Source organism: Mus musculus, chromosome 7, assembly GCF_000001635.26.
Source record: "Mus musculus strain C57BL/6J chromosome 7, GRCm38.p6 C57BL/6J".
Classification (NCBI taxonomy): Eukaryota; Metazoa; Chordata; class Mammalia; order Rodentia; family Muridae; genus Mus; species Mus musculus.
The window spans coordinates 75,204,944-75,227,948 of NC_000073.6; the positions used below are offsets into that span (position 1 = coordinate 75,204,944).

Consider the following 23,005-nt stretch of genomic DNA (forward strand, 5'->3'; position numbering starts at 1 on the left):
AAATGCTTGTTAACTCCTTTGCCAAAGTCAAGGTCTAGAACCACACAAGACACATTCCAATGTTTATCCCTGAAGTTATTAAATCTGTGTTTATAAAGACTTTCTTGTCTTGTGATATATATTTTTAAAGACACAAAACCTATTTTTAATCCAAGACTGTTTCACAGATACCAGCATATTATAGACCAGAAATATGTATGTACCTACTTGTTGAATCAATGAATTTGGTGCTGGGCAGCTTTTGAACTCCTGGGGACCATACTTATTCTTTATCTTGAATGATAAACTGGTTCATGGTAAGTACTCAATAGCTTCATATATCTTGGGCTCTATTTGGACACTAAATGTAGAGGGTACATATGTTTTTCAGACCATTTGGTGATCAAGACAAACCCATGGCTCTATTATGATAAATTTCTTCTATTCCACACCATTTGTGCTCATCCTCTCTATAACTTCACAAAATCCTTTCTGCCTCGAGCCCTGATGCCTGAGGCTTGGATCTGACAGTCCTGGTCTGCTAACTGACTTGCAAGCTGGTCCTCTATCCTTCAGAATACATCTGTGCTTCACACCATGGTACTTAACTGCCTACGGGGACTCTGCATGTGGGTATGCTGAAGCCCATCAGTCATCCAAGCCACATGGGCACTCAGCCACTAACTCTCAGTACAAGAGGAGCTGGGAGCAGATGCTATTGGATTCTTGGAAGACACATAAAGAAAACATGATGGACCAGACCTCTGGCTTACCCCTTCCAAAATGTATTGTTACTTGGATATGGAAGATGGTTTAATAGTCTGTCATTCGAGAAAACAAGATTTGGGAATCAAAGAAAGCTACGAATCAAAAAGACTTGGAAAAAAAACAAGCTATGATACTAGCTATGAAAGTTTGAGTTAATAAATTAATTAGTGTCCATAATATAACATCTTAATGGCAAAATGACTATAAAACTTATAACTTTGCAGGATATCCAACAGTGACAAGCTATACGTGTGTGTGTGTGTGTGTGTGTGTGTGTGTGTGTGTGCTTATATGTGTATGTGTAAATATATACATATGTAAATATATACATTTATATTCTCCTTGACTTTCATATACTTGATGTCACAAGGAAAATAACCTTTGGAAGTTCCTACTTACCAAGCATTCCTTTCTTGGAACTGGACAGACACATGTCTTTCTCTGCACTTGGCAGAGCAAAGCTCACTACAAATATTTCCACTCCATCAGCCATCAAGGCCAAACCCAAGACGAAGAAGAGGGTCCACTGGAAGCGCCCATGGCCACACTCATCAATGATGGTCTCATATTGGTGAGCCAGCTCCTCCTCATCTTCCATCCTCTCAGCCATCAAGTCTGCCTGGCCCCCAAGACCATCTGCTCTGGAGGGCGCCATCTTGGTCTGCTTAGACTTGACATCATCTGGATGAGGGATGCCTTGGTACTCGCCTTCATAGATCTCATCTTCCTCGTCATGGCCTTCTGTAACATCGCTCTGTGCATCTTCTTCCTGATTCTGCTCATTGCTACGGTAGTAGCCATCACTAGGGGCATAGCCCTCATAGTTGTCCCGATACCTGTAGTCATCCATTCCTTGGTTCTGGGATTGTCTGGTAGCCGCTCAAGCTATATCTCTTGCTCTGTGGTAAATATTTGGGCTGTTCCAATAACCATCATCTATTATATCATTGAAATGGTGAGCATGCTCATGAGACTTTTTCAATAAAATCACCTTTTCAATTTGTTTCTCAAATCAACCAAATTCATACAAAGACAACCTAAGTAGCCTTTTGTGCTGGTGTGTGTTAAACGTCTTCGGAAAGTATCAAATTCTGGTCTGTTCTCCTTATATGACCCAGAGGCTTGTGCTGGGAGTAACTAAAAATGGGTCCAGCTGCTCTCTTTGACAAGGTCGGAGCAGTGCTTGGCAGCTCACTGGCTGTGATGTTTGTCCTTCTCCTGAAGGTTATAGCCTAGGAATAGAGACAGAAAAAATAGTTAGAACAGTCTGAATAGATAGACTAGTTAGAAAAGTCTGAGATTCTGACATGATCTTTGAATTAAATGAAGATATTTACTAATACTCATATTTCATGTGTAAGGTGAAGCATATTTTGGTTAGACATTTGAACTCACATAAGCTAAGTGAGGAAGGAATTGTAAGGGTAGTGAATGCAACCATGGGTAGAGAAGCTCTTTGAGCTTTGAAGAACCCGGTGAAGGTCAAAGATCAGATCTTATACAGGAATTCAAAAGGAAGTGGTCAAGGAATTTTTCAGTACAAGGCTATTTTGTGTTACGGGTTTCCTTTGAACTTATCAAGCTTTTGCCAACAGTAGAACTATCCCATGGGTCAATTTCTCTTGTGAAAATGTATGCTTTTCCAGCTTCAATATGAAGTAATTGTATCACTTTACATTTAGAAGTATAGAATGCAGAAATAGCTTTCTCTAGAGCCCAGCTTGCTTTTGAGATCAGCACTGTGGCTCAAAGGCCTCTATGACCTTGTACTTGGCTCAAATGGGTAAGAACAGGAGTCAAATATGAGACTCAGAGCCATATCTCCCAGATTTTTATGGGAGACCTGAGGCTTGGAAAGAGTCTGTCATACATGAGAGTCATGTTTCATGAGACAATATTACTTAATGTATAAGATTATATAGCAAGTATCCAGCCTACAGGTCAATATTATTTCAGGCAATATCATTGTTCCTACTTCCATTCTGGAAAGCCAGGGACCAATATTGTCTAGGTGCAAAGCACTGTCTTATAACCCAGATCGAATCACAGGTTCGCTCTCTTGAGTCCAACACCCACGAGGTAGATTCTCTGCCCAAGCTACCTTCTAGAAAAGTGGTTTTCAATCTGTGGATCATGACCCTTTGTTGTCAAATGACCCTTTCACAGAGGTGTCCTCAAGCCATCAGAAAACACAGATATAGACATTCTGATCCATAACAGTAGCAAAATTACAGTTATAAAGTAACAGTAAACATAATGGTTTGGAGTCACTACATGAAGAACTGTACTGTCAGATCACAGCATTAGGAAGTTTGACAACTCCTGTTCTAGAATCTCAAGTCTCACAAGATTTGAGCCATCACCAAATGATGCTTACCATGTACCCAAGTGTGGACTGAAAATGAGCTATTTACAGAGAACTAGAGAAGGTGGGGAAAGTAAGGGAAAAAAAGCCCATCTGCCAACAAATTCAGAGCCATCAATCCTTACTAAGCCTCCTTCCACACATGGCACCCACTGCCTTTCCTTGCTTTCAGTAGGTGCTACGTCACAAAAGACCCCACACAGTTGCCCTTGCAGCAGCTGCTAGACTCCTCCCCCTGCCCACACTCTAAATCTGAGCTCTCTGCCCAATACCTGCTACCTGGTTCTCCCCATCTTCACCCTTAGAGAGACTCTAGCTCTGGGAACTCTCTAACTCCAATAATACAATGCATTTTCTCATGGAAGGAGGATAAAAAGCTCTGGCTCTCAATGCAGACACTATTGTGGGTGCCAAGAAGTACATGCTGACAAGAGCCTGATATAGCTGTCTCCTGAGAGACTCTGCCAGAGCATGACAAATACAGAGGTGGATGCTCGCAGCCCATCATTGTACTGATCACCGGGTCCCCAATGGAGGATTCAGAGAAAGGACTGAAGGAGCTGAAGGGGTTTGCAACCCCATAGGAAGAACAACAATATCAACCAACCAGAGCTCCCAGGGTCTAACCCACCTACCAAGGAGTACACATGGAGGGACCCATGGCTCCAGCCACATATGTAGCAGATGATAATCTTGTTGGGCATCAAAGGGAGAAGAGGCCCTTGGTCCTATGAAGGCTCAATGTCCCAGTATAGGGGAATGCGAGGGCAGGGAGGCAGAAGTGGATGGGTAGGTGGGGGTACACCCTCATAGAAGCAGGAGGAAGGGGTTGGGGCAAGGGGCTTGGGGGAAGAATCGGGAAAGGGGATAACATTTGAAATGTAAATAAATAAAATATCCAATAAAAAGAGAAAGAAAAAGAAAAAAGAATGGAATTCTAGGGCCTCTCTCTAAAAGACACCGAAAACTGCAGTGTGAAAATCAGGCCTGGAAATATCATTTTTCATTAGCCCCTCCACCCACCTGGGGGACTCAGAGAAACAGTACTGAAAAAGCTAGCAAGAAATACTAAGAAGAATGACTCTCACTCTGCTCTTGCAAAAATGTTCACCATCTCCACAAAATAAACTGGCCAGGCTGGCCAGGATCACGTCAGATTAATATTCTAAATTGGTTTTCATTGCATGCATTTAGGAACCCTGGGAGGACAATAAATCACACACAAACAGCAGAAATGTTAGCAGGATGCTGTCACATGGAGAAGGAATGCCAACTGCCTGAGATCTGCTCTGTTATTTCTATTCTGGAGGCCCCACAAAAATGTCACGAGCCAGGAAGGAAAGATTTTCAATTCTGAAAGCATATGTGGGAAATACCACTTTGGGTAAAGATTCTGGGACTTTCTCTGTGAAAAGAAAACAGGCCTTTGTCAAAACCAACCCCACTCACCCAATCTGGTTCGAAGAACTGCGGTGAATGTCAAGTGCAGTGAATAACAGGGGCCTCCCTCTCCAACATTTTTTTAGTTTGTCTTGACGCTTCTATCTCATTGAGAAATGCCAAGTAATTATATTTTTAACAGAATGTTTTCTGGAGAACACACCAATTAGTCATTTGCAACACTGTGAGTTAAATTGCTTCCTTCACAAAGGATAAACTGAACCCTGACCCTCAGGATCTCAGAGTGTAATCTCATTAAGAATAGAGCCTAAGACTGGAGAGGCTGATCGGTGGGTTAGTGCTTGATGGACAAGCATGAGAACCTGAGTCAGATGCCCAGGAAGCACTTGGGCGATAGGAAACGGGGCTTCTTGGACTTCCTTGCCTTTAGGCTCGCTGGAAAGTGAAATCCTCTGTGAGCTCCACTTTTACTGAGAGATCCTGCTTCAACATGTGTGTGTGTCAGAGATAGCCAGAAAGAAAGGCATCCAGTGACTTTTTCTAGCCTAGGCATTCATTCATACACACACACACACACACACACACACACACACACACACACACACACGTAGGACATTGGGGGAGCCTAAATTAACTGTGACCTGTGAAAAAGCACATCTGGATGTGGAGACAGGGAGACAGATATGCATGGAGGGAAGATGATGCAGACAATCAGAGACAGTGTCATCTGCAAGATACAACAGGCTTGAGGCCACCAACAGTTGTGAAGTGGGCTGAGAACACTCTCCCTGATGGTTGTAAGAAAGAACCAAGCTGCTGACACCTATCTCTGGAACTGGGGCGTGGCCAGTTTTGATCCAAAATATGTAGTATCCATTACTTAACCCTTTGAAAGAACAGAACTCATCTTGATAAGAGAGTGGATCCTACTTCTACAATTGAGTCCTTCTCCCCACCCTCACCTTGCATTTCTCAGAATCCTTTGTGCTTAAAGCCCTGCATAAATGGACACACTTTAACCCCATTCTCAAGAGGCTGAGCCATTATGGAAAAGTAAAGTTGAAACAACATAGATCATCCCACGGTGATGAAACTTACATCTGGTTAATCTTCATTGTCAACTTGAATGGATTGAGGATCCTTTAGGAAAGATATCTTTGGGAACATCTAAGGGCATTACAAGACAGATTTAACTGATGAGGGCAACTCCACTCCATAGTCTGGAGTCCCAGATATAATAAAACATCAGGTGCTCTGCTCCCTCACTAAAGATGCAACAGAGGTATTGAAAACGAGCAGAGAGGGTGTGCAGAGCCAAGATCTGAGATTTCACCGGTGGGGATGTGAGCAAAAAAATTCTGGGCTTGGGGACAATGAAACAAAGGAGACACATGTGCCAGAAGACATGTGTGGAACATGTCTTGTAGGTGAGAAGATGAGGAGATGAACCAGCCATGATTCCAAACAGCCAACGGCTAGATTGCCAGTACTACCAGACCTCTGTCATTTCTATGTGATTAGAAGGAAGGATCTTCCTGACCCATTTGCCTTCTGGCATGGTAGCAGAACATATCTCAGACATTGTCGTGTATGGGGGACCCAGATTCAAATCCTGATACTGCTATTTCTTGCTACCTGTGTAGAAGCTACTAATAGCCTCTTGGAGACTCAGTATCCTCATTTGTTAATGGGAATCATAAGTATAACACCCATTCATAAAGTCGCCTTGAGGATTTGATAAGCCATCTCTGAACCTCAGTCACCACAGCTCCTAGCAACAATGCAAATCCCATCTTACTATCGTCCCTGTGATATAATGATTGTTATCTGAATATTAGAGATTAAAATGTATATCCAGGATTCCAGCTTGATCCCAGCTCTCTCCGCATGAAATCTGGACCCATCTGGGCTGGGCTAGTGAACCAAGTGCAGAGAACAAACTGCCATTTAGATATTCATTGCAAACTACTATTTTTCTAAACCTCCTAGGACTGATCCATTTGTTGTCTTTATTTAACTCTTACAATGTTAGCCTGGCTCTTTGGTTCAGAATCATTGTGCCATAGACACTTGTTTAGAACAAAGTTACAAACAATACTGTAATCAAATGATGCAATTCTTCCCAGAAGTCTGAACACTATTAGTACTTGAACATATTCATTTAAGAGAGCAAAGGGCATTCCAAGAGCAAATAAATTTGGTAAATGGTGCCTCCTTTATTCACGATTCTCTTTTGGTGACTCACAGCCCACACTGTCAGATTGAAAGCTGTAAGAACTGAACAAAAACCTATTTAACACAACAAAGAGACACTACCATATAGCCACTAGTATAGCTGTAATCAGCAGACAGATGACAGCATGTGTGGGCTGGATGGTGATGAACTAGAACCATTAGAAACCACTGGTGAGAGTGAGAAATGACTCAACCTATTTGGAAAATAGTTTGCCAGGTCCTTAAAATATTAAACATATATTTAAGGAAAGCCCAGCAAAGTCAATCCAAAAAAAATGTACCCAAGACAAAGACATATGCTTACACAAAAACTTGCACATACATGTTCACAGCATCTACATCAGCTCTAAAGTGGGATTAACACAAATGTCCATGAGCCCATGAGCACATGAATCAAATGTCATGTGTCTGGCAGTACAGTATGAGCTGACATTAAGAAGGACCAAGTTAGTGATACATACAACAGACTGGACAGATACCCAGCTAGTTACAAAAGGCCACAGATTGTCTCATTCCATTTACATAAAACATCCAGGATAAGCAAGTCTACAATATAAGGGGATAGATCAGGGGTGGTCTAGGGCCATGGTAGGTAGGAATGGATGTTGACTTCAAATGAACTTGACATAATTGGGAAACCGGGAAGAAATGGCAACATCCTCAAATTAGGTTACAATGGTGAATGTACTCACTAAAAATCATTTAATTGTGTGTCCAAGAATAGATATGTGACATGGAAATATTGCTGTAATCTATACAGAGTACCTCTAAAGAACTACCCCTACTCAAAAGGAGTCCATCTAATTTACTAAACTCTGTGTCTACAGCAGCCATAAGCCTCTTTCTCCTTGGAAATCTTGAAAACATGTATGTATACAGGCTCTTATAAATAGTAACTGCTATTTTTATATTTTGAGTCTAGATTTGAGGGTCTATTTTGTTGCACCTTCTAGAATCCACTTGTAGGAGCGAAAAGAACTCTTTATTGGAAGGGGGAATTAGGAGGCATAGCCTGGTCACCATGGGGGTTGGGGAGGGAATAAAATGTAAGGTTATCTCTAAGTTTAGTTGGGCTCTGGTAGTATCTCAAGGGCACAGACCTAACAGAAGACAATCCCTCAGGAAAGAGATAGGAGCAAGCACAGAAGAGCTGATACACTGGTGTCCTGCTTGAAGATGTCAGTAGTAGTTGTTCCTTTGGCTAGAATTGGCTATGATGAGAAATTCTCCCTGATCCATAAGGGCAAAGGAAGAACGCAGTGGGTACCCTGCGCTTAGAGGGCTCATGTCCTCATTCCTACTCAACAGGAATAGGACTGGAACATACAAGGAAACATCTGGCCAAATGTTCCTTAACAAGCATATTAATGGTTGTGCAGTGTTGATGGTGCACACCTTTAATCCCAGCACCTATGAGTTAGAGACCACCCTGATCTAGAGTGAGTCCTAGGATAGCCAGGACTACACAGAGAAACCCTATCTCAAAAACATGAAGAAAGAAGGAGGAGGAGGAGGAAGAGGAGAAGCTCACTGTCATCAATTCTACATGAACAGGAATGAGGTGAAGCAGCAAACTCAGATAGATGCCAAAGAGATGCCCATGTGTGTCCCTGTGAGCTTAGATGTTGCTGGAGTTCAGGACATACTGACCCCAAATATTGCACCTTGGCATTTGAACAATCAATAGACACCAGAAAGTCTCTCAGGCCTTCCCTTTCCCTATCTCCACCAAAGCCACTTCACAAAACCAATACTCTGTCACAAAATCTTCCTTCCACAGGAGCCCACCCAAAATGTTCAGAGGAAAAGATTGTCCTTATCTATGAAGAGTGTAAATAAACAGGCCCTGTATTATTTTATTACTATTGAGCCCACACCTCCCCATCCTCCAGTCATACTTCACACAACTCACTATAGACCTTCCTGATTTTTGTGCCATCATTGCTGAAGGTTCCTGTATCATACAGAACTATTATTATCTCTGTACAATTTTTCTATTGTGGCTTGAATATGAAATAGCTCTGTAATCTCCTGTATTCTGATGCTGGTCCCCAGGGAGTACTATTTTTGGAAGCAGTGAGGAATTTCAGTATGTGGGACCTAGATAGAGGAAGTAGGTTACTCAGAGATGATCTGTGGGAGTATATTATCCCTAGACTTAATGTGACACTTAATGTCACTTTCTGTTTCCTGGTCTACCATGATGTGAGCTTAGGGATTCCTCCATTTTTTGCTTCATCTTAACTGACTGAATGCTATAAGCCTGTGATTTGCAACATTCCTAATGACCCATCATGGTGACCCACAAGCATAAAATTATTTTCAAAACTATAATTTTGCTGCTGTTATGAATCATATTGCAAATATCTGTGTTTTCTGATGATCTTTGGCAACCCCTGTGAAACAAGTCATTCAACCCCAAAAGGGGCCCATGACCCTCAGGTTGAGAATTACTGCTGCAAACTGTGAAGCCTTCACAGCTAAATGAAGTTAGATCCTTCTTTGCTTGAGTTGTGTCTGTCAGATACTTTGAGCACAGTAATGAAAAAGCTAATACACTGTCTATATTGTCACATCTGCACCCATCCATGAACCTGTTAGTAGTTGAAACCTCCACTCCCCTACACTGTTTGTCCTTGGGTTCCATCCTTATTGAGAAGTCAACACCAATGATAAATATTTGGAGATACACGAGCTATGAGAAAGGCCACTGTATAGAGGACTGAACTGCTGTCCTAAACTGGTCTTCAAGCCACTGTGGGATCCTGGGTCCATCACCTCACTTGTGAGGCATCAGCCGTTCATCTCTCCAGGGGAAATGTACTGGATGGTTTCTGTGCAGCCATCTGCTCCAATGTCTTTTTGTGTATTTCCACAAACACAGAATGTGTCATCTGAGAAATGTTTTCTTATCTTAATATCTAGGATAGTGTCTCTTTCTAATTAAGAGCAATGTTCATAGACTGACAACTTTGATAGCTTGTAATTCTTGAACACTTATAATTGCTCAAGAAGAACCCTGGCATGTGCATATTTCCGTATTATCACATTATATGATAGTTATTGACATCTCGTTCTTTACTGTGTGTTTCTCTGCTGGAAATCTATGAATGAGTCTAGGATAGGAAATTCAGTATGTTTTACTTCGTTTTTGAATCACCATCGCCAAATGCATAGTCTATGAGCAGAGCAGGTCTGTGAAAATATTTGCTCTACCAAGAAGGTTCACAGTTATTCACTAAAAGCAAGTCAAAAAAGGCCAGTGAGCCAGGGGCTCTCCTTGCTGTAAGTAGACCCACTGGCTTAATACTGCTTAAATGGATTCTTTCATTTTTAAAAGAAAAATGAAATGAAAAGGCTGGATCCATGAATGCCTAGGAAGCCACCTCGCCTTTCCTCAGATCCTTCAAATGCTGGCAGCATCCTAACTGAGCTTATGGGAACACAGCGGTCTAAGAGTGCTCTGTTGTGTGTTACCAAGTTTCTGAGCACAAAATAGATTTTGATCACCTGTGATATTTCTTTAAATATCACATTGGTGTTTTTGGCACAGGTTGCACCAACTGTGGGTTGAAAGTAACGGGACTCACTATTCTGGGTGGGAGTTGGAAACCACTCTTTGGAACTCCAGCAATCACTTCTGAGTTTTCCCCACTTGGGACTATGCTAGTCTCCTAAGGTGCTAACCTTAGGGGTATGTCACCCTTCTTAGCCCATCCCAGCTCCACTGCATTAGGACAGAAAGCTGGCTTCGTGGGAAAGACAACTGGGGTTAAGCAAGACCAAACTCCTTAATAACCCCCTGATTTATTTCCCAAGAAACTAAAACAAAGCCTTTGCAGTCAAGCCAAACTTAGTTTGAAGTTAGAGAATGTTTCTTGTTTTTAAAATGAAAAAGTAGGGCAACAGCTGATAAAGAATGCTAATTATAGCATTGTTTACATAATAAATATTGAATTAACTTATATATTAAAAAGAGGCCAAGAAAATAAGCCTTTAAATATTCATATAGTTAAATAATATGGCAATATAAATACTATGCTTTTGAAGGAGTTTTATTTAGAAAGCTGGGGAAATGAGAAACTATAGCATGAAAATCATGTATTCATCTATTAGACTGATAATATCCATGGCATTATAGACATTCGTAGAAATTATTTTATACAAATATCTCTGAAGGAATTATCTTAATAAGACTTAAGTATTCATTCCTTACACTATGAAATTTGTTAGTTCCCTTTTTGCTTGCATTCTAAAGCCACAACTGTGTTTTTCACTGTGTGGTCTGCCCTGTCAGTAAAGCCTCTTGGTGCTGCTCAAATGCAGACCCCTGGACAAGAGTATCCTACCACAGAGGGAGCATCAAAATCTGCTCCCTCCGTCAGCATTGAAGACCAGCCCCTGGCTTAAGCCTTCTTACTCTGGAAGCAAATCATCCTATCTTTGTAATCCACAGGCAAAACTAGAGACAACCTGTCCTCAAACACCTAGGTTCTTCCAGGAGCTGAGCCAGAAGGGAAGGAGACAGGAGCTGGTGCTCAAACTTATAGAGATGCCAAACCACCTTGATCAGACTTACAGAAGGAGGAATGTGAGTTCCGCAAGAGGAGATCGTACCTACAGTAAGGTTTCGGCCCACGGTACAACCTACAGAAGGATCAGGAGTCCTTGAGCAGTGTACTGTTGGTTCATCCAGAACAGAATCGTCAGATGTCAGCAGGCTTGCGCCTGAAAGCAACACTAAGCAGCAGGAGCAGGCTAAGAACCATGGGCCAGCAAGCCAGGCATCCCACAGCTTAGGAGACCTCTTCATCGAGCTGTCTGATAGGCTGGGGAATGCAGACAAACAAAGCACATAGGTAGTAGTGCACAGTTGTAACCTCAGCACTTGAATGGTGAAGGTCTGAGGACTACCATAAATTCAAGGGCTGCCCGAGATACATAGCAAGATCACCAAACCCTGTCTCAAAACTAAAATCGAATTTACAGGCATCTTGCCAGTTCCTTGTCTCTTTGATTTGACTTTATTACCTTCCCCCACCCCACCCCCCAGCATTTCTTGCCTTGGAGTCAGTGTTACAAAGCAGAGCTTTGATGTTGTATAGATGTCAGCTCTGTAAATCAGAGCATATACTTGACACCGGAAGCTTTAGTTTCTTCGTGTGTGAGGTGAGAAGACTTTAACATCCGAGTTATTGCGTTGTTATGAAAGTAACATTTTCACAAAGCTTGGTACAGTGTCCATGACCAAGAAGAAACTCAACTGTGAAAGCACCAGCCCCTGTCTCTGTGTAAATACATACACCGCACAGAGAAAGGCCTTGATCTGCATGCACCATTTATGCCTCAAAGCACAATTGAGCCAAAAGGACAATGGGGATGTTAGCTTCACCTCCACACAAACACAAATCTTCAGTCTTCTCTGGGAGAGCTTTTAGATTTGGGGTATCCCCCACTCTGCTGGAGCCCCGAATCCCCATGTCACTTTGGTCTAAGGTCCTCATATTCTTCCACAACCTCTTGGATCTCCTCTATGACCTTGAGCCATAGATACATATTCATATTTTATTCCCCAAATACATGTTAAGGTGAATATTTTGAGAGCAGTGATGTTGCTCTTCATGGTGCCTAAGATGTCTTTATCTTATTAAACAGCGTCAAATTACACGGAGAAAAAGTGAGTCTTTATCTATTGGTCATTCGGTTCTTTTTGCAGTAAGGATCTTCTGAGGTGACAGCTCAGGTTTACCAGCTCCCTGGTGACTTTCTAACTGTCCTTTCTAATGAAATGGGGACAAGCCTCATGCTCAGAAACTTTAAAAGGAACAGCAGCAGCTTACAGAAGGCATCACGATACTGCAGTGTGTTTATAGACTTTGCTTTTATGGTTTACACAGTACATACAAGAGTAAAGTGCTTTCTTTCTTAAATGAAAAACCAACTGACTGGGACTTTATTTTTATTTGTGTATGAGTGTGTATGTGAGTATGCATGTGGTGTATGTCTATGTGTGTGAGTGTGAGTGTAGGTTGGAATATGTTATGTGGTGTCTGGACCAGAGGGTGTGGTGTGTGGGTTGTGAGCCAGAAGTAGACAATGGGCGTTTTCCTTTATCACACTTCAGTTTACTTTTTGAGACAAAGTATCTTCCTAATGGCAAGTTCATCGATTGGCTAGACTAGCTGCCAGTGAGCTCTGAGGATCATCTCTCACCACCACACACACAGAGAGGGAGAGAGAGAGAGAGAGTTCTAGAGTTACAGATGCACACTTCTGTGCCTGGCCTTTTACCCAAGTATTGCGGTCTGAACTCAGGCCCTCAGGTTTGTGCAGCATACATTTTTACTGACAGAGCGATCTGTCCTGCCCCTAAGCTGGTATTTCCAAGGAAAGTAATGAGGAAGACTACGAGAATGGTCTTCACCAGAGATACAAACAAGTGACAGTATAAAGGAATATTTTCTGAACTGAGTAATTTGTCCTCTTACTTCAATTTGGCAACATTTGGACGCATATAACTTTACTTTTCCATCCCCTAGACGATACAACTAAAGCTCCAAGAGAGTAGCTCTCTGGCCCTTAGCTAATAAATTCAAACGTCAGCTTCAAACTCTCCTACAGCAAGCTGCCTGCCTCCCAGGTTTACCGTATCTCCTGCAGCTGCATGGACAGTTCCCAGTAACCAACAATAGATCAGAAAACGCTGATTATATGTGGGAGTCTATTGACTGCCACTGGGAAGGCCAGCTTGTCACACAGCACCTTGTCCCTGGTCTGAAGGTGGATTTTGTCTTCATTTCTTCTCTATAATTCTGCTTCCTGTTACAAGTTTACCCAACAGAGAATGTCTGCTGTATGCCATAGGTGAGAACCCCCTGTTTGATTACTTAGGAGTGTCTGCACCCAAAGCCAACCCTGAAGCTGGCAGTGAACTCAAGCAAGTCCAGGTGATGTCAGAGTATCGCATGAAGGAATCCACATGGGTGGACGAGTTTGGGAAGGATGCTGGAAGATACATGTGAAAGAAAAGATGGAAACAGGTTGGGAATGATGGAGACAAGTAGGGAAGAACTTCAGTGAAAACAAAAAACATCAGCTAACTGACCCCTTAAAGCCTAAAAGGGAGAACCAGCACAGGTAAATTTAACAGTCAGAGGAGGAAGGGGACATATGTGGAAGTACCAGATGCTGTCCCTGTTTCTTTTATCTGAGAGACAATTTTTCCTTAGAAAGAAAAATAGAAGCTATTACAGAAAAAGCCTCTGCTCCTATACTGATGCACATGAAGGCTCATAGGACACAACGTGAGCTCCCCTAAGAAACCATTTATAATAGCTAGTCATATTTCCAGCAAACTTCGATCTCCTGGAGGAAGGAAGAGATATTATAACCTGCTGGGCATTTTAAACATGTTTTTTTCTTCTTCTTCCCAAAATAGAGTTGACTGAAAAACAATTCTACAGGTAGAAAGCATGCTTCAAAAATAGAGAACAAATAGCTTAAGCCACTAAGCAAATAATGAAATCACTGCTGACCTTGGAGATTGCCCTTGCTCACCACAAAATGGGCCATGAAGGAGAGTTCAATGATTCACTCCTTATGTGGCTGGTCGATATTGCCTGATGACACTACTAGCTTCTACATTGTGTACCTAAGCCTAAGAAGGTCTAGCAACAAGCACTCTACACCATTCTACTGACATGTCTCTAATACACATCATATCCCAATCACCCTAACACCACCAAGCTTTCTTCCTCCAAACAGCTGGAAAAAAATTCTCTTAGTGGCCTCCCAAGACATTCAAAATACTTGATTTGGCCTAAATTATCCTTCACTGAAAAACTTTTAAACTATCCTTCACACCCCAGCTCTCAGCTTCACTCCCCTCTTTCTGTAGCCCCTCCCTGGACAAAATCCCTTACTCCTTTCCCATTGTTGCTCTCCTCATCTATTCTGTCGAACACTGAAAATTACATGGAGATCCTGTGTCAGGTGCTAGGGACATCCAGGAGAATGTAGCAGGCTCCCACTGTCCCATACCTTGCTGGACAGTAGGTATACATTTTACTAAACACAAAATCAGCATCTTGTCTGTAAGGGTAAGAGCTTCTCACCACACATAAGACATCATCATCTGGGTCACTGGAACTTTTGGATGAATATTCAAAAATAAATAGACAGAGCTTCCAATAAGCCTAGATTACTGTTCCAATATGGGGAACAGGCTGGAAATTGGGATCTCTACTTAAAATGATCAAGGAGAGCTGGAGATGTAGCTCAGTGGTTAAGATGGATAGCTGATCTCCCAAAGACCCAGGTTGGATTCTCAGAACCCACATGGAAGATTGCAATAATCAAAGAATCTAATTCCTTCTTCTGGACTCTTTAGGTACTGCAATCACACAATGTACAGATATGCATATAGATAAAATATCTGTAGACATAAAATAAAAATAAAGGGAAAATTTTTAAATGCTAAAGGGACTTTATGAATACAGCTCTACAGAACTGAGAAGGAAACCTGAGAGACTAATAAAGATATCAAGGTAGATTTTTTTGGACTATTCTTCCCCCCACTTATCCCAAAGGCAAGTCTTTGAGGAGAGCTAGCAAGCCACTTGCCTCTGTCTTTATATACTTTTCTTATTTTGAAAGGAACATATCTTTGGCTAGAAACTAGCCCTTCCATTGCCCTGTCCTAAAGATGCCCATCTTCTAGGACTGTCTTCAGTGGGTACCTTGTGAATCTCAGACCCACTAAGGCATCACTCTCTGCTTGATAGGGTTCCCTGGTTTCTATTATACAGCTATGTTCTTAGTCAGTCAGCCTACATCTCCCTGGGTCTGGGCCTTTGAAAACCTCCTTACTTTTCTCAATGAGGAAATTACAAATAAAGGCTTCACAGCTGATCCTGCAGCCCCATTTATTTCCCTGGAATGATGTTTTTAAACTCATTTCAATACATCACAATCCCTACTTCCATCTCTTAATTATCCCCAATTCACTAAGTCCTAAGTGATATGGGCCCCATGTCTCTCCTCTGCCCTGATAAGCACCTTCTACTCCAGTGTACTACTTCTATGTAATTTACTCTCTCTCTCTCTCTCTCTCTCTCTCTCTCTCTCTCTCTCTCTCTCTCTCTCTCTCTCTCCCTCTCCCCCTCTCCCTCCCCCCTCACTCTATCCCTCACTCCTAATTCGTCCTTGGCAGTGTATAAACTTTCTAATTAGAAAGGGCTCAAGTGTTGCCAGGAATGCAAACACTTTCAGCACTAGAGCCTAGCATTTTGTGCTATTCTGGGCTCTATTCCAACTTCTAGAAAAAAAAATGGCATAAAAGATAAAAGATAAAGATGGCAAAGGAAGAAAGCCTTAATGAGCCCATAGTCCATGTAAAGGATATTCTAATACACAATCTCATATAGTGTTTCCATAGACTGGAGAGGGACCATTGTGAATTTAAAGACCCAAAAGATATTGCCAAGGTTAGAAACCCAGCGAAAGGCAGAAGAGATTCTGTCCCAGGTCTGTATCTTTTATCAGTTACACATGAAATGGAAGACACTACTGGTCTTCCAGCTAGTGGCACCATGTTTGGAAGGGTAGGACACAGACAGTAGAAGTAACTCACTAGGAGTGGGTTTTTGAAGATTATACCCAGCTTCTGGTTTCTCTCACTGTCGCTCTCCTTCCTGGTTAGCAATTATATGAACAGCTCTGCCACACCCTCCAGCTACACTTATTTGAGCCACTCTACTATTCCTTCCTCTGTCCTGATGGAAAAAACCCTCTGAAACCATGAACTAAAGTAAATTCATTCCTTTCTTAAGCTGTATCTATCAGACACAGTGGACACAGTGATGCAGAGACAACCAGTAAAATACTTTGTTTTGGTTATGGTCTTAGGGATTCACAAAATACATGTGACCTCCATCTGACGTGTCTAATTGGCCCACTTAACTGAGAGAACACTGTTCTCCACATGCCTCATTTCCTATTTAACTGATGCTACACATTTGGCAAAAAGAAAGAAAAAGAAAAAAATGCCAATGGTACCAACATCTTTCAAGAGCCTGCAAAATACAGAATGCAGTCTCTATCCTTGCAGTGACTGCTAGGTTGTGAGGACCTCGAGGATAGGGTCCAACCACACCTCCCATATAGCATGTATCAGAACTCCTGACCAAGTCAAGCCTACACGGATGGAAACTCAAACAGCCATTATGACATCCTTTATTAAACTATCCCTAAATACTGAAACAACTGGCAGTGATGTATCAGAGGTTCCTGAGAGGGAACAGGAGAAGGGGAGAAATAAAGAGGCACCAACCTGACAGCAATAGTCAGGTCAGCTTCAAGACTGTGTCATTATTATTCCATATCTCTCTCTCTCTCTCTCTCTCTCTCTCTCTCTCTCTCTCTCTCTCTCTCTCTCTCTCTCTCTCTCTCTCTCTCTTTCTCTCTCTCTAACAGAATCTCACTAAATATCTCTCACTCCTCCTGTTTTCTGCCTCTCAAATGCTATGATTAAGAGTGTGTACCATACCTAGTACCCTCCTTTATCTAAATTGACATCTTTTATACAGGATTGTCTCAAAGGGGACTTTTTTGAGGAGCTCTACCAGGAAAGTCTTCGTAGGCTTCTCAAAGCCCCTCCCTCACCTACTAGGAACAGGTGACACATAGCTGCAGGAAGGACATTCCTACATCAGACAGCCACGGGATCCACCTCCAGTGCTGCTGGCTGTTTGTCATCAGGAACCCTGAAACCAAACACAAGATGTCTTTCTGCAACACACAACTAAACACTGTCATCAGGAACGTGGTCTGTAACCTCTTTCTCCTCACATTGAAACCAGCTAACATTCTATTGTTTTCTTTCCAATGGTGGAAAACAAACAAAAGCACATCTTTATTTTAAGCCACACAGTAGTTTTTCCCTCTAGAAAACCAAGGAAGCAAGCGGCCACTTGCAGGATGTTGTGTATCTAAGCTGAAGTAGAGATACACCTGGCTGTGCATGGGGAAGGTTTGATGGTCTCTGCTGGGGAGGCAGAAACAAGCTGTGCAGACTTGAGCAACGTTCTAGCACATGGAGAAAGTCCCAGGGGCTTGTGGTGGACCAGAGCTCCGGATTAGAATGTAGAGACAGGGTGTCAGTGGGAAACTCTGCTCTACAGTGTGGTTCCCTGGTCAGTGAGGAAGCAGCAGAGGCTGCAGTGTGTGGCTTCCCTCCCCTCACATCTGGAGTTGGAAAAAATAAAGACAAGGAATGCCAAGAAGAAACAGAAAACAAAAAACAAAACAACAACAAAAAACCACCTCCTCTTGCACAATCCTCCCCTCACCATTAGATCATATCACACATTGGCAAAACTGTCCACAAAAATACACAGATCTTCCCACGGCTTTGAAGTTACATTGCCAAAGCCTTCTGAGCTGCACAAAACTTATATTAAATAAATTTGCATGTTCTTATCTTCCTACTCTATTTCTTGTTATGGGGTCTCAGCCGTGAACTTTGCAGCAAGCCAGGAAATGATTTTTCTGCCGTTGTGCAGACTAGACTAGACGGCTGTGCCCTCTGCTTGCACAGACTGGACAAATCATTTTCTGGTGGGGACTCTGCCCATCATACAGACTGTTTTCAGGCACAGTGACAGGAGATTACTTCTTAAGTCAGAAATTTGCCCTCAATGCAGTCAGACGCAGTCTGTCTTCTACAAAACTACCAGTCTCACTTTAAAAAATGTCTGACTTAAGAGTGTCTTAGAGAAAACTACTCACCATTCAGTTTTGCAAACTCCCATCTTATGCAGCTGGGAATTTAACTAAGTGCCTTTTACACACTAGGCAACAACTTTCCCACTGAGCTATATTCTCAGCCTTTGACTGCATTTGTCTATTATAGAATTATCAATTTTCTATCACACTCAGTCTAACCATTTCTTCTTGCCCTCTCCAGCCTCTCTGGGAGATGGATCCTAAGCACTGAACAACATTTCAATTTTCTACTGGGCATTATGCACGCCAATAAGAGATCCTAACATGAGAGCACCAATCTGTCAAGCTTTAAGATCAGAGGACTCCTCTCTAACCCCACCAACCCATCCCAGGTCTGATGACTGCTCAGTGTTCTTTTTCTACTGCAGAATATATTCAAGAAGAAATACATCACAGACTGGGTCAAATATTTGTAATGTAAACAGCATATCACAAACCAGAAGAAAATATTTTGTTCTCTTTAGTAAACATGTACCCTACAACTTCACTCACACTTACTTAAAAAGAATTTATAATCATTAGCTTTGAAATGGGCATTTCCCACTGTATGCCCAGATGGACAGCCCTTCTCAAATGACAAGAAAACTTTCAAGCTTTTAATTTGATTCTAATAAAGAACTGCAACTCCTGACACTATTCATGATGTTATGTCGTGCTTACAGACAGGAACCTACATGACTGCCTTCTGAGAGGCTCTACCCAGCAGGTGACAGAGATGCAGATAACCACTGCCAAGTATTGGATGGAGGTTGGGTACCGCTATGGGAGAGTTAGGGAAGGATTGAAGGCCCTAAAGGAGATGGCAACCCCACAGGTAGAGCAACAGTGTCAACTAAACTGGAACCCTGGGAGCTCCAGAGACTGATCCGCCAACCAACGAGTCATAGGCCCCTAGCATATATGTAGCAGACGGCACCTATTCTGGTCTCAGTGGGAGAGAATGCACCAGATTGTGTAGACTTGATGCAGCAGGATGGGGAGATACTGGAGTGGGGGACACTCTCAGAGGCAAAAGGGAGGGAGGATGGGGGGAAGGACTCTATGTGCATTAAACCATGTCCATATCACTTTCTAGAAGATGGGGCAAAAGAGTTAAAAAAAAAAGAAGCTGAAGAGATCAATCCATTAATTTCTTTTTCTTAAAATATTTGCTATTTATGTGCATATGTGTAAGCCTTTGTGAGCTTATAGGCATCATGAACATACTGAACCCTGACTGACCAGAAAAGGATATTAGATCCTCTGGAACTGGAGTTACAAGCTGTTGTGATCCATCGATTTTGGGTGCTGGATACCAAATCTGCATCCTCTGTAAGAGCAGTAAGCTCTCTTAAGCTTTGACCCCTATCACCAGACCTGAGCACCGAAAGAAAGAAAGAGAGAGAGAGAGAGAGAGAGAGAGAGAGAGAGAGAGAGAGAGGAAGGAAGGAAGGAAGGAAGGAAGGAAGGAAGGAAGGAAGGAAGGAAGGAAGGAAGGAAGGAAGGAAAAAAGAAAGGAAAAAAGAAAGAAAGGAAAAAGAAGAGAAGAGAAGCGAAGAGAAGAGAAGAGAAGAGAAGAGAAGAGAAGAGAAGAGAAGAGAAGAGAAGATAAGAGAAGAGAAGAGAAGAGAAGAGAAGGGAGGGAGGGAGGGAAAAAAGAAAAAAAAGAAAAGAAGCTTCCTTTATTCACATACATTTAGAACATTCAGGTTCTACTAAATCTACTCCTCAGAATCTGTTGCTATTCGCTTATATGCATTATAGGATTGATGAGTTTCTCTGAGTTCATTCTGTGTCACATTTTGCCCAGGACATGATGCATTTTGCATTAGACCCACCCAAGTCTCCATCCAAGTAATGACCCCCCTCTAACTTATTAAATCCCCCCTTTCTCAGCTACAAAAATTAACTCTCAAGTTGTGTCCTAGAAATGTCAGAAGCTGCACTTACGAAGTCCAATATGGCTGACCAAACATGGACTGAACAGGATGACACCAATAGACAAGCTAATGGGAAGGAGGGAACACTCAAGGCCTCAACCCGAGACACAGCTACAGGCAACAAAAGTCTGCTGACCAGGAGAGAAAGGGAGCTCCCTAATTCATTGTCTAATACCAAACAGTTATCTCTGGAAATATATACATACAAGTAACATTATAAGGACTAAGCAGATTGTGTGTGTGTGTGTGTGTGTGTGTGTGTGTGTGTGTGCACATATTTAAAGAGAAAGAGGTCACAAATTTGAAAGAGAACAGTGGGGTGCAGAGGAGGGTTTGGAAGCTAGAAGAGGAAGGGGGAAATGTTATAATTATAATCTCAAAATATAAAACCATATATTTTGCAATTAAAACAATGCAATTAAAGTTTATAAACAAGAAAACTGAAGCTTATATGAAGTTAGCAATTGGAACCATCCCAAAAAGAATAATCAACTTTCAGGGTGGAGTCTCACTTCATCAAAAGGATTCCTAATGGCAGAGACTCAAGGGAAGTTGATAAGAAATCTCTAGTGTATTAGGACAATTATCACACTATCTTCAGGTCTCCATCAAATTCAAAGAAAATGCCCAAATGAAATCCTCCAGGACAGGTGTTTCTATTTCATTAAAAGTCTGTGAAACTCGAGGAAAGACCATAAATATAAAACAGTCATGCCATTTTCATAACAAATTCAAAGGAAAAGGTTAATAGCATTTGGGTAATGGTTAAAGGACATTCCATCATAAAAATTTTAACCTTGATTGTCTAGCCACCTCTCTGCCTGCCTTTAACAGGCCTGTGGCACCAGGATCATCCAGGTTAGGTCCTTTCCCTCTCAATTTCCCTGCCCACTGAGTCTCAGGAGGCAAACCCAGCTGTTCTGAAACACACACTGCCTCTGAGATCCATTGTCCAGCCCAAGGCTACCCACCGGAGGCCTGTTGCACCAGGAACATCCAGGTTAGGCCTGCCTCCCTGATACCTGCTTTACCAGTAACATTCAGGAACAACCAAATAGCTAAAGGCCAGAATAAGATCAACAAAAACCAGAGCAATATGAAACCCTCAGAACATAGCTATCCTACTACAAAAAGCCCCGGATATCCTAGCAAAATCAAAGCAGAGGGAAATGACCTTAAAACCAATGTTATAAAGATAATAGAGGCCTTTAAAGAAGAAATGAATAAATCCCCTAAAGAAATACAGGAAAATAAATACAATCAAACAGGTACCATCCTTTAAATAAGAAGAAAAAAAAAAAAAAAACTCCCTTAATGATATACAGAAAGATACAATTAACCAGGTGAAGGGAATGAATAAAACTGTTCAAGACCTGAAAATGGAAATAGAAGCAATAAAGAAAACACAAACTGAGGGAATCTTGAGGGTAGAAAATCTGGGGAAAACATAAACAGAAGATGAAAGCATCACCAACAGAATACAGGAGATGGAAGAGAGACTCTCAGCATAGACAATACTATAAAAGCAATTGATATGTCAGTCAAAGAAAATATTAAATATTAAAAAAAATCCTGACACAAAACATCCAGGAAATCCAGGATACTATGAAAAGACCTAACCTAAGAACAATAGGAATAGAAAAAGGTGAAGATTATCAGCTCCAAGGACCAGAAAACATTTTCAAGAAAATCATAAAAGAAATTTTCTCCAATCTAAAGAAAGAGATGCCTATAAACAAGCAAGAAATTTGCAGAACAATTTCATTGTACCAGAAAAAATCCTTCTGCCATATAATCATCAAAACACAAAATCTACAGATCAAAGAAGGAATATTAAAAGTTTCAAGGGAAAAAGCCAAGTAACATAAAGAAACAGACCTATTAGAATTTCACTGGACTTCTCAACAGAGACTCTATAAGCTAGAAGGGTCTGGACAGATATCTTCTATCCTGTAGGAAACCACAGGTGATAACTTTGGCTACTATAGCGAGAAAAACTCTCAAATACCATAGATGGAGAATGCAAGATATTCTAAGACAAAACTAAATTTAAACAATATCTATCCACAAGAACAGCCCTACAAAAAATACTAGAAGGAAAACTCCAAGCAAGGAGGTTAATTACACCCAAGAAAACATAGGAAATGAATTATTCCAAACCAGCAAAAAAATGAAATAAGGGAGATACACACATATGCAAAAACACTCACACCCTAACATCACCAACATCGAAATAACAGGAATTAAGAATCATTGGTTAACATCAATGGACTCAATTCCCCTATAAAAAGACACAGGCTAACAGAATGGATGTGAAAACAGGATCCATCATTCTTTTGCATACATGAAACACATCTCAGCAACAAAAATAGTCATTACCTCAGAATAAAGAGAAGGAAAAAAGTTTCCAAACAAATGGACCCAAGAAGCAAGCTGGAGTAGCCATTCTAATATCTAACAAAATAGACTTTGAACCAAAATTAATCAAAAGAGATGGAGAAGGACACTTCATACTCACCAAATTAAAAATCCACCAAGATGACATGTCAATTCT

General features: G+C 41.6%; 1 protein-coding gene across 8 annotated transcripts in view; it reads right to left on the reverse strand.

Annotated features, from left to right (window-relative positions):
- Sv2b (synaptic vesicle glycoprotein 2 b) overlaps positions 1 to 23,005 on the reverse strand; it is a 194,369-nt gene that overhangs the window by 90,050 nt on the left and 81,314 nt on the right. For 6 of the 8 annotated variants that reach the window (NM_153579.4, NM_001109753.1, NM_001360571.1 and 3 more), the window contains one exon: positions 1,147 to 1,979. In NM_153579.4, coding sequence (NP_705807.2) covers positions 1,147 to 1,597 — 451 coding nt within the window. In that variant the 5' untranslated portion in view covers positions 1,598 to 1,979. Of the gene's footprint in view, positions 1 to 1,146; positions 1,980 to 14,862; positions 15,077 to 19,753; positions 19,889 to 23,005 lie in introns of those variants that run through there. The other 2 variants (NM_001360573.1, NM_001360575.1) reach the window with 2 other exon arrangements.